At 33.5% G+C, this 14277-nt stretch overlaps 2 protein-coding genes across 4 annotated transcripts; one reads left to right on the forward strand and one right to left on the reverse strand.

Moving 5' to 3' along the window:
* Positions 1 to 755: 755 nt before the first annotated feature.
* Positions 756 to 5987, forward strand: Hr96 (Nuclear hormone receptor HR96). Its single transcript, XM_018457186.1, has 6 exons — positions 756 to 1616; positions 2716 to 3200; positions 3285 to 4058; positions 4121 to 4337; positions 4422 to 4841; positions 5061 to 5987. The coding sequence occupies exons 1-6, from the start codon at positions 1479 to 1481 to the stop codon at positions 5256 to 5258; spliced, it is 2232 nt and encodes a 743-aa protein (XP_018312688.1). The 5' UTR covers positions 756 to 1478; the 3' UTR covers positions 5259 to 5987.
* A 1062-nt stretch (positions 5988 to 7049) lies between these two features.
* Nagk (N-acetylglucosamine kinase) lies at positions 7050 to 14213 on the reverse strand. Of its 3 annotated transcripts, none has more exons than XM_018457190.1 (7): positions 13876 to 14213; positions 10632 to 10815; positions 9186 to 9270; positions 8893 to 8991; positions 8347 to 8599; positions 7709 to 8007; positions 7050 to 7424 (listed from the first exon to the last, which is right to left on the reverse strand). In XM_018457190.1, exons 2-7 carry the CDS (start codon positions 10724 to 10726, stop codon positions 7074 to 7076), a joined length of 1182 nt encoding a protein of 393 aa, XP_018312692.1. In that variant the 5' UTR covers positions 10727 to 10815; positions 13876 to 14213; the 3' UTR covers positions 7050 to 7073. The 3 variants fall into 3 exon arrangements, with proteins under 3 accessions (XP_018312692.1, XP_018312691.1, XP_018312690.1); XM_018457189.1 differs by having other exon boundaries at positions 10632 to 10900; XM_018457188.1 differs by lacking the exon at positions 13876 to 14213 and adding an exon at positions 12431 to 12605.
* Between the last annotated feature and the right edge of the window lie 64 nt (positions 14214 to 14277).

Below are 14277 nucleotides of genomic sequence, written 5' to 3' on the forward strand. Positions count from 1 at the left end.
ATACGTCTGCGCCATTTGACTATATCTCACTTGATACCGAGAATGTGGATGATAACGATAACGCCGACCAAGTCACGGAACGTATTGATAAACGATTCCGAAGTTGTTACCATCGTTGCGCGATCAGTAGTGGAATTCTTTCAGTGAACGAAATTAATTCCTGTTAGTTGTGGAGAGGCTTCCAGCGATTGATTGTCGTAGACTCGTGTAACTGTATACGTTATCTCTTTTCTCGGGATCACGACGATTATCGTCTACGATCGTGTGCATGCCCTTGAACTGTGAGCTAAGTTAATTGATGAAAATAGAATCATAACGTCCTTCGCATTAACTTGGGTTTGTCATGTATCTAATCAGTCAATATATCTAACCAAATAACTTATAAGGATTCAGTGATCTCGGAGGAAGGAAACGCTTGCAATAAATAAATCAGAGTAATAGGTATATTTTTTATTGAATGCTTCTGACGTGACGTAATAATTAGAAACTATTGTGTCGGTAAAATTTGTGACATTCGAGCGCTAAATGTTATCTGGTAATAATCTTTCTTTAATTATAACGGGGCGTATTATTGACATTGTATTTGTTTGCTTGCTGCACACAGCATTCTGCACGAGTTGAATTACTTTGTAAGTCATTTGTATCTATTTAATTTTAACAAAAATTTTCAACATTAGCTAAGTTCCAATTTATAAAACCTGAAAAGTATAAGCTCGAATTGAAAAAATGCCTGAAAAATTCGATAGCTTGTAGTTGAAGAGTTTCCGCATTTAGTTTTCTGCGCTTTTCTGTCAAAATTATCCAACACTTTTATCAGGAAGAAAAAGAAATTTTTCGGAGACTCGGGCTGCGTTCATTTTGGATGCTTTCAACGCTTACATCCTTAATTCCTTATTTTACGATAATCTTTCCGAAAGTCTGTTTGAAAGTGCGCGCGAGAATGGCCTGCGATCACGTGGACGTTGTGGAGGTCGTGGTCGTGGATAAGGCCTAGTTACATTTCGAGAACATGTTTGCGATGTCGTGGTACCTCCAATGATAGATGCATCTGCAGTATAAAGGATAGACTAGGCAAGAAAGAGAGAGAGGGACGGCGGGATGAACGGATTATACGACGAATTTGTGCGCACTGTCTCATTAACTGTTGACAAGTGGAGCCGTCAATTGAGTGCCTCATTCGGCACTATTACTTAGGAAACTTTTGTAGGCGCGGATTTGAGCGGGGCCTGTTTAGCTACGTTGGGCGAGGAAGAGGAAGAAGAAGATGCTGTCGTGAAACGACCTGGCCCCCGGCAGGCACTACGGATGCGATAAACAATGTTGACGTGAGTCAATGGCGCTCCGCGAGCAAGAGGACGTTGCAAGGGACGGGATAAGACGAGGGTGAGAGGAGAGCGAAAGCAAGATTACAGAACGATGTTACTGCCTGTGCGAGTAGATAAGACGTGTTAATCGTGGAGAACGCTGATCCAAGAGCAATGGATGATGAACAGCCGGCGAGGGAAGCCAACAAGATCTGTGGAGTCTGTGGTGACCGGGCACTTGGTTACAACTTCAACGCTGTCTCTTGTGAGAGCTGCAAGGCTTTCTTCAGGAGAAACGCATTGAAGAACAAGGTGAATTCCGCTCCAATTTGAAGCATTTTTATCTGATTATCTTGTAGAGGAAATAATCTTAATTTCATATTCAGAAAATCTTGATTTTGAATCTGTTCGTATTCATAGTCAGTAGCCAATAAAATAATTCATAGAGCATCTGAAGATAAATTTAAGGAAGCCTTAAATATAAGGATTGTGAATACAGGCATAATTCCTTGAATTTTTGTGGAGACTCCAATGAATTTTCTGTTCACATAATTATTTCTGAGGAAATTGCTTTAAAAAGAAATTTAATTTTATCTTCCAGCATTAATTTTAATGTCGAGAAACTTCTTTCTTAAATTTAAATCTGACTTATTAAAAGAATTATATATTAGATAAACATTGTTGGATGATTGCATATGATTCATTAGTAATCTAATGCTTTATGAACTTCAAATTCTCAAAAAAATAAATCACGTAACATTTTATATTAAATGTATTAGTTATAGTTTGAATCATTTCGAAAGAACTCAAGAAGATTAATCTTAATATTGAAGAGAACTTAATTCAAATTCAGTTTTTCACATTCAAAAAGTGGATTAAATCTTTCTTAAGCTGAAAAGTTTTTTTAATTTTCTACAACTAATTATTAATTTCATATTTTGAAGATTTTGTTATTAAGAAGAACTTTGTATTCATTGGTCGATCATAATTTGTTTACAAATACACCGATTGGAACATCTCATTTGACCTTCCAAAAGATTAATAATGGATGTATATATAGAAAATGCATTTATTAATCTTAAAAGCAACATCTGCACATTGAAATTTATTGATAATGGACTGTTAAGAACATTAGATAAGATGTATTTTCTTTCAGATACTGATGTTTTAGCATTTAAAACTGATATTTTTGCATTTAAAACAACTTTCATTTAGCGCAGGGCAAAAAATTATTATGATTTATTTGTGAGATCAATTAAAAACAGACCGATACAGATATCAAGATAACAAAGTTCTTTGCTTATATGATATTTTTGAAATTTATAAGAATGTTATCAGTAAATATGTAAAATAGCATATTTTATAAGTTTATAAATTAAGTTAAAAAGAAACATGTATTCTTATTGTGTAGGACTTTAAATGCCCCTTCACGGAAAACTGTAACATCACGACTATAACCAGACGATTTTGTCAAAAATGTCGTTTGGACAAATGTTTTAATATTGGCATGCGCAAGGAATATATCATGTCTGAGGAGGACAAGGTCCTGAAACGTAAGAAAATCGAAAAGAATCGCGCAAAGAAACGATCTCAGCTTGACAATGGTAAAACATCGAAGACCAAAAAGGACTGCGTAGACGACTGTACGTTTGAAGACACGTCAATGTCGGTCAATTCGGTCGCGTCGACAATATCGGAAACATACTTTTGGGAATCCGATAGAAAATACACAGACCTAGATAGCAATAGGCAAAACGTCGTTGAAAGTATGAGTCCAGTGACAGCAGCGAGCGTGCCAAGTCCTTCAAGTCCATCAGAGAATACGAATATTGCTGAAACAAAGACTTTAGACATGCTGAAGGAGTCCGTTCACGGTTTGAGGACTAATCTTGCAAGGTATGACCGACTTATCTAATATGTAGAGAAGGACACAGAAGTGAATTATTCAATAAAGATTAAATAGATATTATTTGTTTACAGCCGCGCGAGATTCGCCGATCTCAATGTGGCGCCTCAGAGTATAGGGACGGACAAAAACTCTTCTCCGAATTCAGGGAAATACGAGCAAAATTCGCTGCAATTCAATTCCGAGTTTGCAGATGTTAACCGCGAATCATCAAACTACAGCTCTGCGTTCGAAGAAAACGTGTCAAATTATTCCAAATTTGAGCAAACTCGTGAACAGAATTCCTACGTAGATCGCGCTTTGCAAGGCGAGACAAGTCAGTCTGACCTGGGTTTGTTGTCGCAACTTACGAAAGAGGAGACATCAATATGTCAAAAGCCGAAGGAAACATGTTCAAGCGGGAGTAATTTGGTCGCAAAATTTAAGCAGAATCCTAGCCTACTAACAAAGTTTGTCAGTAATCCAAATTTAGTAGCGAAAATATTTCAAGATCGGAGAGTAATAATGAAGATTATGACAGATCCTGATATGGTCACGTGCTTGGCAGCGGATCCATACATCACGCAATTCTTGGAGGAGAACAACACACTCGATACAACGATCATTGGGCGTGATGTCAAAACAAAAGTTCAATCCAAAGAAGCTCCGGAAAATAATAGCGGTTCGGATGATTCTAGATATACGCCAAGATCTAAAGGGAGTCACGTGGAAAATCCAATCTTGACGGACTTGATTACGAACCGTAACACGGAAGATTGCAAAGATCAAAATTTAGAACCTAATACAAATGCAGACTGGAATAAAAATACAGCTGACGTTACCAGAGATATTCTTCAAGATGTTCAAAGGTAGCCCGCTGCATCATATTTTAACGCTATGAAATCCACCTAAAATTTAATATTTGTTTCAGGATAGCAATTGCTGCCAATTCTATAGAGTCTATCTTATGTGAAGCCATCAAGTTAGAATACTCAGCATTTTCTAGTTTCGGTGGTAACCAAAGCAGCAGAGAATTGAATGACGCTGAGAGAGCGAAATTGAATGAGCTGATAGTTGCTAACAAAGCATTATTAGCTCCGTTAGACGATGATATAACAAATTTGATTGACGAAGATTGTAAATTTAAAGTAACACATCCAAAATGTTATGTCTTTCGTATATGTATAATTTGGGAAAGATAGATAATATAAACATAAAATATTTATTTACAGAGTAATTTTGGACAATCTGATCCAATGTTGTTAGACGTTATAAATTTAACGGCTATAGCAATTAGACGCTTGATAAAGATGTCTAAGAAGATAAACGCCTTTAAGAATATGTGTCAAGAGGATCAGTTGGCTCTGTTAAAAGGTGGCTGCACAGAAATGATGATCTTAAGATCGGCCATTAATTACGATCCGGATAAAGACATGTGGAAGATACCTCATAGTCAAGAAAGCATGTCAAGTATCAAAGTTGACGTTCTGAAAGAAGCGAAAGGAAATTTATATGCGGAGCATGCAAGGTTCGTCAGAACATTTGACCCCCGGTGGCGAGATGAAAACATCATTTTGATTTTAAGTGCAATTGCTTTGTTTACTCCCGATAGACCGAGAGTTGTACATGGTGATGTTATTAAATTGGAGCAGGTAAGTCGAATCAAAATTTTTTAAGCAACTTATTCTAAAACAATCTTATACATTAAAATATATGTATATGATTTACAGTAAAATTTACATAATATTAAATCAATATAAAAGTTAATAATCAGTTTATATGTTTTTTTAGCACTCTTATTTTTTTTATCTGATATGAAACAGAAAATTAAATTTGTAAGATTATATTTTTTATAGATCTCTTTCTTTCAGAATTCGTATTATTATCTCCTTAGACGGTATCTCGAGAGTGTTTATCCTGGTTGCGAAGCTAAATCCACATTCCTCAAATTAATACAGAAGATTTCTGAACTTCATAAACTGAATGATGAGGTCGTGGGAGTTTACTTGAACGTCAATCCATCCAGCGTAGAGCCGTTACTTATAGAAATATTCGATTTAAAGCACTGATTGTTAGTTTGTAAACTCATGAGTTTCTACTTTATGCGTATAATGGGAAAATTGAATTAGTGCATTCGAATATAGCATTCGTTGCGCATTATGTTTCTAGGGTTATCCATAAACGAGAAAACTATGCGATAGGTATATTACCGATCTGGATATTTTTTTTATGAAAATGTGATTATTGTAAGTATAATTTCAACTGTACAAACGACGGTATCAATACGTTTAAATATCTTCAAGCGATGAAATGAAAACTATATGTATATATATATATGTAAAAATATCGAAATAGTAACGTGAAATTGAAATGTATGCGCGGTCGCGCGTAAAAATCGCCAAGAATTAACTATATTTAGAATATAGACATGAATCCAAATGGATATCAATGTCTATAATAGTTTTTTAGCTTTCATCACAAGTGAAACGACGAATGATTTGTGTGTCTCAATCAGAATAAAGTTGATTAAACTAGGACGTTAAGGTAAGAGTGCCGTAATTAACAATAAGAATATTTTGCTTCTTAGCAAGCACATATTGTATCATTAAGTATTTCACGAAGTATCTTGAACTCAATATCATTCTCAATGCGTACTGAGAATAAATGTATGTATACAACGACAGCATAATAATTCCTAAATGGCTGTTTCGATCATGTTTTCGGGAAATAGTGTTAAATATATATATATATTTTTAAACACATGAATCGTTAAATTTTAAGTAAATGAATGTTATTCAATGCAAAAGCTCATATATTATATACATATATATATTATATATATTATATTATATATAGAATTATAAATGTCGTTAAAAATTTGTTTTTAAAAAACAAGATTCCAATGAAAAAAACTCAACTACATGAATTATGATAGTTTCAGCTTTAGCCAGAGTCTACATATAAATAAGAGAGAAAGATATTATACTTGTATATGTGTTGCTGTAATGTACACGAGATAAATTGTGATATCCTGATATAAATATATTTTTCAAAAATACATTGCCACATAATTTCACGCCAGCGATAAGCTTCTTAAAACACTTCTCTCGTACTATATATATTTATATTTATAATTAACTAATGATAATTTTATTACATCTCTTACCAGATATGATAAGTTTGTGGATCTCTTAATCATCTGCGTTCGTTTGTCGATAGAAAGCCAAAAACGTACAAAATGAGGATTATTATCGCACCAATACAGCCCGCGAAGAATACGAAGCCGAAGATAAACAAAACTAAATACAATACAATTTTAATGAATAGACTGAAAATCAACCATACGCAGCTCCATGCCGTGTCCCAGATGGCTTTTAGTCCCATTCTTTTATTACTGTGAAATTTGGTGCGTATAAAGAAAACAAAATCTAAATCTCGATTGCACTATAAAAAATTACTTGGTTTTTTGTATATCTATCTTCTATCTATCTTTTTCCATCATGGCCGTTAATTTTTTTTAAGTTTATAAGGATAAAATAATCCTAAAGTACATCACTCTCCAACAGCATTCGCTCAAGAAGATTTTATTATATTGCTTTCGTAAAAATTTATATATGTACATGTTAAATCGATATTTACAATCTGTAATTTTTACAAAAGCGATTCATTTTTTGCAGATCTGTGTAGCTTATCATTCATATATTTAGATCTACTACACTTGTGCTTCGTAATCGCTTCGATCAGGAACTTAGATTTTTCCGATTAATAATCATGCGAAATAATTCGTTTTTATTATTTTCGTAACATGTTTACAGATAACGTATTTCAGCACCGACTAAAAAACGCTAGTTTTTTTTTTCAAAATTTTATTTATTTATATCTTATCATGTACTTTCCTCGTTTCCATGAACCTGAGCACTATTGTAGTCAGACGTATGATTTTTTAATTCTATCGAATGTTCTGTCTTTCGCGTTTCCGGATAGTGATCGCGCTTGTAATGAAAAAAAGTCTCGACGTTGCTATCGTACGGCTTGACGAACGAACAATTAATCTTCTCTGCGGCTAGGTAACAGGCGCCTAATGCCGCTGATGTTGTCAAGTGCAGTAAACTCAACTCGTCCACAACATTCCTGTTGTGGATTTCATTCACGAAACCATTTTTTATAAATTTCCACGATTTCCATACGGATCCGATACAAATCACCTTTAAACCGCCGTGAGCCAGTTTGAGATCCTGAAAGAAAAATGCAATTAAACGAAATTATTAGCATTTTAAAATATTTTTTTATTACAAAGTTTTATTTCACATAAATTAAATTGTTTTCAAATATGGTATATATGTACATGTACATATATAGTATAGATAAATTCTCACACTGAATTATTTAAGCATTAAAGATTCAGCTTCGATCATTATAGGCATTTAATTTCTAGTTCGTATTAACTGTGTTCTCACATGTATGGTTTAAAATAATATTCTTATTGTTTAAATCGTTTTGTTTTTTTGAAGATACTAACGTTATGCGCCTTCTTCGAAACGGCGATAATATGCTTCGCCAGAAGTTGTCCAGCTTCCTCGAAGATTTTCAGGCACAGTGGATCGCCCCTCTCGCAGCCGATCGCAACTTCCTTGGCGAAACCAGCAATAATGCTTTTGTCAAAGTTTGAATATAAGTATAGTAATAAACCGCGCCTATCAGTTACATTGAAATAACTTCTCATTGCCGGCCAAACGTAACTTATTGATTCTGGTGCTTCAATTAATCCATCAATATCATCGAATACATATTTACAGGCACGATAGGCGATCCAGTAAGCTTAAAACAAGCAAGAAAAAATAATAGTAGCTAGTATCAATAATTTAAATGTAAATTGAAGGAATTTATTTAAATAAATATTTAGATCATTATCAATTAAAAGAATAAAATATTATTTATGAATTTTGTTTCCCCCCCCTCTCTCTCTCTCTCTCTCACGCGCACGCGCGCGCGCACACACACACACGATGAAATTAAATTAAGGATTCTAAAACTATTCTACTTTTTATTTTTCTTCTATTCATTTTTATCTATCCAAAATCTAATAAAGCTGATTTTGAACTTAATTCTGAAACCAACTTTTCCATATTATATTTTTTTACAATAAACAATATGTACCTCCTCCTTCGTCACCCATTATGTGTCCCCATCCTCCACAATTGTGAGTCTTCCCGTCTGGGTTGATGAGTAAAGCATTGCTGCCAGTTCCAGCGATCAACACGATTCCACCGGATTCCAGGCCAGTCCTAAGGCTACCAAGAGTATCTGAACCAATCACGTAGTCTTTAGCAGACTGCGGATATTTTTTCAACAAAGTTTCCACAATCTCACGATTGATGGTCTCCTCCTCGCAACCGCTTAAAGTAAGTGCCTATTGATGAAAAAAATCGTTGAATGAATTCCTTCTTTCGAAAATCAAAGCTGATTCCATTTAATCGAAAATTCGAAATTTGAGAGTGCCACAGAGTAAACTGGACTTTACTGTTTATTTCAAAATAATTTTATATGGTATTTATGTGTCATTTAGGATTGTTAATTATGTTTATGATTATATTATTAATATTTTGCAGTAATAATATTATAAGTAATTATGTATGCGTGCGTGTGTGTGTAATACATGTAATTATATGTTATTAATAATGAAAATACTAAATTTCTACTCACTACGCAATCTAAAGGAACATTTTCCGGTATATTTAGCATTTGTTTACCCCTCTCTATCATCGCGCTGAGTCTGGCAGCTGTCTCGTCTTTTCCGATTACCTATAAATAAATTAAATTTCTTCACTCCTTTGTGATAACTTTCTCCAGCAGGCAAAACATTTCTGTAATTATTCGAATTGTTTATTTTGAAAGTGCTGCAGACTTAATAGTTTCAAAAATCCTGTTAAAATTTTCCTCTTGATTCACATAACACTTTAAAGATAAACTATTCGTATAATATCTTTTTTAATCACCCAATGATTAGTGTGTGGTCCTTTAACTTCTGTTAGCTTCGCACCTTTTCTATCGAGTATTATGAGTATGGAATGTGTAGCGCCTCTGAAAGTTAATTAATTGATGATTAATAGTTGCAATTGATCAATTACACGGATGTTAACTAAATATTTCTTATTAAATTCTGTGATATTATATATCTAAATTTCTCTTCTTTTCGTTGGATCACTCTGTATGTACAACACAACCAATTACATAATCAGTTATATTGTCTCTTATTTAGTGACTCGATTATTTTCTTAACAAATAAAGATACATATCAACGTATCCACTCAGCGGGAGATATGCATGACCCGTCATAATTAAGCCCGGCTTAATGAACGCTGATTGCTGTTATCAGTGCCTCAAATATCCTCTCTTTTTCTCCCTATATCTCTCTTTTTCTCTCGTATAAGAATTGTAGAAATCATTCGATATATCTTGAATAAAAAAATTATTAATGCTATATAATTATGAAACGATAAATATCAAAGTGCTTATTTTCTTAGTTTCTAGAAAGAAAGAGAGAGAAAAAGAATAATATCAGATATTATTCGTTTTAATTATTAAAGCCACTTCCGATTCAGAAATATTATCGCGCGAGATGTAGAATGTATTTCGTGTTTTTGATGTAGTTTTGATGTAATTTCGTATATAATTTTGCTCCTTTTTTTGCAATTTGCCAATTATAGTGATTCGTGAAGCATTTGCTGCAACTCGCTTTGTATTTTAAAAATTAACCCGAATATTTTTTTAATTATCTACACAATAACAGTTTTATGAATTACAGCACGAATATTTGCATTTCTCTTCCTCGATGAAAGCAAAATTGCAGTTGTAAATCTTTGTAACTGCGCCATGATAAGATAAACATTGTAATAAAAACGAGAGCAAACACTGCAAAACGCTACAAAGAGCATTACGAAATAAGCAAAGGAAATATTCGAACTGTACGTATGAATTATCGAACAATCCTTGGATTGACAGCAGTTATCGATTGTGTCATGATTTGGATTTGACAGATAAAATCGCAGACGAAAAAAAGTGAAATATATAATAATTCACAAGAATTTTATTATCCGAATTTTCCTGGATTGCCGGTTGATTTTTAAATTGAAAACAAGAAATGACAGAGTATGACATAACACATTTCATAGAAGTGACAGACTATGACATAACGCGTTCCAGTATCTCACAGTTCCGATAACTTCCGATAATCTTGCATGTTTGATCGTGCTTGCTATAGCTCATAAAATAATGCAATATATTGATATATACATTATTTTGTTTATATGTATATAATCATAGATAAATTTGAATTGTCTCGAGAATTTAACAGAATTTCTCTTTATTACAGGAATGCACACACATAAGAAGATTTAATTAATTGAATTAATTAAACATGATTGAGAGAAAGACAAACTTACCCTTCTATACCACCGATCCTAATATCCTCGGAGTATTGTGGCTCGACTTGCGTAGGCATCGCAGTTTCCTGCATCAAGTCCGCGGACTTTATCATCTTTGCCTGTTCCCTCAGGTCTCTACGTAATTGATACTCATCCACGATCTTCTTCTCCCGTTTCTTCACTTTTTTGCCTTTCTTCTTTTCTACCATTTTTCAAAATCGTTGGTTCAAATTCTTGTAACGAACTTCGATGCTCGATGTGGACGTGTCACGAGGATTCGGCAGGATCTGGATGTGATGGGATAGCACAGGATGATATGGAATAATACATTATACGGAATGGAATTTATTGCTAACTAAATAACTCAAATAATTAATGAGTTAACTGAATAACTGAGAAAATGTGACACTAAAGTCTGGTTCCACTAATGTAAGATTAACTTTAATTTCGGTTTAACTTACTGTTCGTTTTTCTAATTCTTAAAATTAAAAAAGATAAAAAATAAATTGAACTGAAATTAAAATTAATCTTACATTGGTAGAACCAGGCCTAATCTAGTATCGTTTATGATGTCTATTTAGGATCACTTTATCAAACGTAATCGGTCAATTAGTCCATTGGAATTGGCCAATCGCATCTGTCGTCAAACGAAATGACAAATGTAATTGGTCAATTTCAATGGACTAATCGGTCGATTACGTTTGTTAAAGTAACCCTAATGCTGGAGTCCCATGAGGCGTATTTACCGCGTAACTCTTAACCGAGGTTCAATTTATTCATTGTCTCTTTCTAATTTTAAAATTGGAAAGAGATGAGAAACAAGTTGAACCTCGGTTAAGAGTTAACCGTGAGTTGTGGAACTGGGCCTTATTGATTACTGATTGGTTACGCGATTACGCGATAAATACGTCTCATGGGACTCCAGTATAAAAGTTAATTTGAAATTTTATCATATCTAGTTTTCTAATATGTAAATTTCTTCGAAAGTTGGAACGTGATAATGGAATTGAGGAGCAGACTTTTAAAATGCGTTTTGTCCAAAATTTATCTTCAGAAAACGAGAAAGAAAGTCACAAGGAAATCACACCTTACAGAAAATAACATTTTGCCAATCAGTAAGATATAAAATGTTAAACAAAATTGCTAAACTATTTCTAATAATGTTAAACAAATGCATTTTATTTGTCTCTAGTTAAAGGACATAATACACTTCGAATGTCTATATTTTTTCAGCACATAAATTGGTGATAAAAAAAATACTTTCAGAACATCGTAGAGTACAATAGTCTTTCAAACTGAAGTCTTTCAACACTGAACACTATGTCATCTTTAACTCAAAAAATGAAATTTTAAACAAAATGCATTTTGGAAGTCTGCTCCTCAAATTATTTCGTTTAATGCCTATCAAATCTAATAAAATATTAATTATCAATTATAACTTTATAGTTCAAGATTGCCATAGAAAATGAATTTTGAAATTCTCGATTTTTCCAGGTTTTCCAGATAACAATGGAAAATTTTTTATGACCAATATCAAATATGTAAATTTTAATATTTAGAAGTAATTAGCAACATAATGAAATCTTGGATGCAAATTCAGGCCAATAAAAAATAAATAAGTGTTAGAAAAAAGAATGCAGTTATAACAGAAAAATGATTAAATAAAATATAAATTTTAATTATTTTATTAGAATTGTTTTGATAATTTTAATTTTACAATTTGAAGTAAAAAATATATATATATTTAATAAAATATGTATCTGAATAAAATATGTATGATAACAACATTACTATGATAACAACATTACGGCATATACTTAGTGATGAATGGCTTGACATATTTCCATTTTATGCTAATAAGCAAGTTATCTCGACGGAGTGTAGGATCATATTGCGAGATACAGATACATAGTCGTTCGAAAACAGATTGTTGAAATAGCGAAGGTACATTCCGCGCGGATATCACTGCCTCAGACAAAAGAAAAGAAACGTATCTCATATATTTTCGACATTTTGAAAGCAATATTTATATAATAAATTTAATCACTCGTATTATATTGGATTAATGCACGTTTAAAAAATGTGCTATTTAGATACCCAGTAAACACAATATTACATGTGCGTTACATGTAACATTGTGTTTACTGGGTACTGTTTTAACCCAGTTTTAACATTTTAAATGTGCTGTTTAGATGTTATTTTATGTAAAGCAGTGGCATAGTTTAATTAATTATCATTAATTGCATCGCAAGTACACAATCATATATATCCGAGATAAATATATTTAAATAGATATAGATGTATTATACCAATTTTGACCGTAAGTGGTGATTCTCTTAGTGATTCTCATGATTTATGGCGGTCTTTTTTTCTTTTCTAATTTATTATAATTTAATCAAATTTGAAAATGAAATAATACATGTATAGTCCATTAAATAATGTGACAATATTATTGGCTATTTAATTGCTCAAAATATTTATATGCTTTTACATTATTTAATTTTACTAATTTCGTATAAAACAGCTTTTAGTATGCACTAATTTGGTGTAATGCGAGTAATCGAATTCGTTATTAGCTTTTTGCGATCTTGCGCTCTGCAATTGCGAACAGTGTTGATTATGCACAGCATGCTATTGGACTACCGATTCAAGCATAAATTGAAACGAGTCATTATTGAATTGATAACAATTTCTTCTTTTGTCCCTCTCTCTTTTATGCGCGGAAATCGCGAACGCCTACGTCGTAACAAGTGCACTTCGCCTATTCGCACACGTAGCTGCTAATTTCGAAGTTGATAAACTAACGAGTAAACACAAGGTCATTACAGTAAAAGAAATATTGTAATTTAAAAGAGATATATGTATAGGAAACAATTCTAAATTTCTAATTTTACTTTGATGTAATTCCTAGGAGCTGCTTATAAGAAAGAAGGTAATCAGGTATAAATTAAAAAAAATTAATTAAAGTAGTGATCTCAAATGGTTAACTTGAAAGTTGGCGAACAGAAGAAGTAAACATCATTACAATAATAAAATATACAAAAAATACTATACAGGAAATGGTTAATTTAAGAAAGATTCTTCTCTGACTCACTTGAAAAAAAAGAGGGAATTGTAAATCTAAACAGAACGGGCTGGCCGGACGAAAGGCATTTAAAATCCTTGCTTGGGAAAAATCACGCGTTCTTGAAACTGGTTTGATAAATTCGAATCGCCGAAGGACGCGTTCAGTCCTCCGATGGCTCAGCGTGCTGAAACTTACATGCTGAGACTCTCGCTCTCCTTCGGCGTCAGGAATCGGAGCTGGGAATAAGTCGATAGTGAAAGAGACAGTGTGTTCAGTGTCTGGTGTGCGTGCCAATGATGAAAAGCATTTTTTTCACCAGTTTTCCAAAAATAAAAAATTCCGCGAGAAACTTTCGTCAACTTTCGTGTCTCGGAACGGAGTGCGCGATCCAGCTGGGAATCGCCGTGGCGATGTGAACTATGAACGTCGAACGAAAGCTGCCGATCGTTCTTCCCGGCCAAAGAAACGAAACACGATCGACCGCACCGCACCACACCATACGACGCTGCCCCCGCATCGCTCCGCTCTATTCCACTATACGTGAAGCCAGCTCCACTTTACCCCACCACAGTATATACAGTAGCGCAACTCTCTGTC

This window comes from Mycetomoellerius zeteki, unplaced genomic scaffold, assembly GCF_001594055.1.
Source record: "Mycetomoellerius zeteki isolate Tzet28-1 unplaced genomic scaffold, Tzet1.0 scaffold62, whole genome shotgun sequence".
NCBI lineage: Eukaryota > Metazoa > Arthropoda > Insecta > Hymenoptera > Formicidae > Mycetomoellerius > Mycetomoellerius zeteki.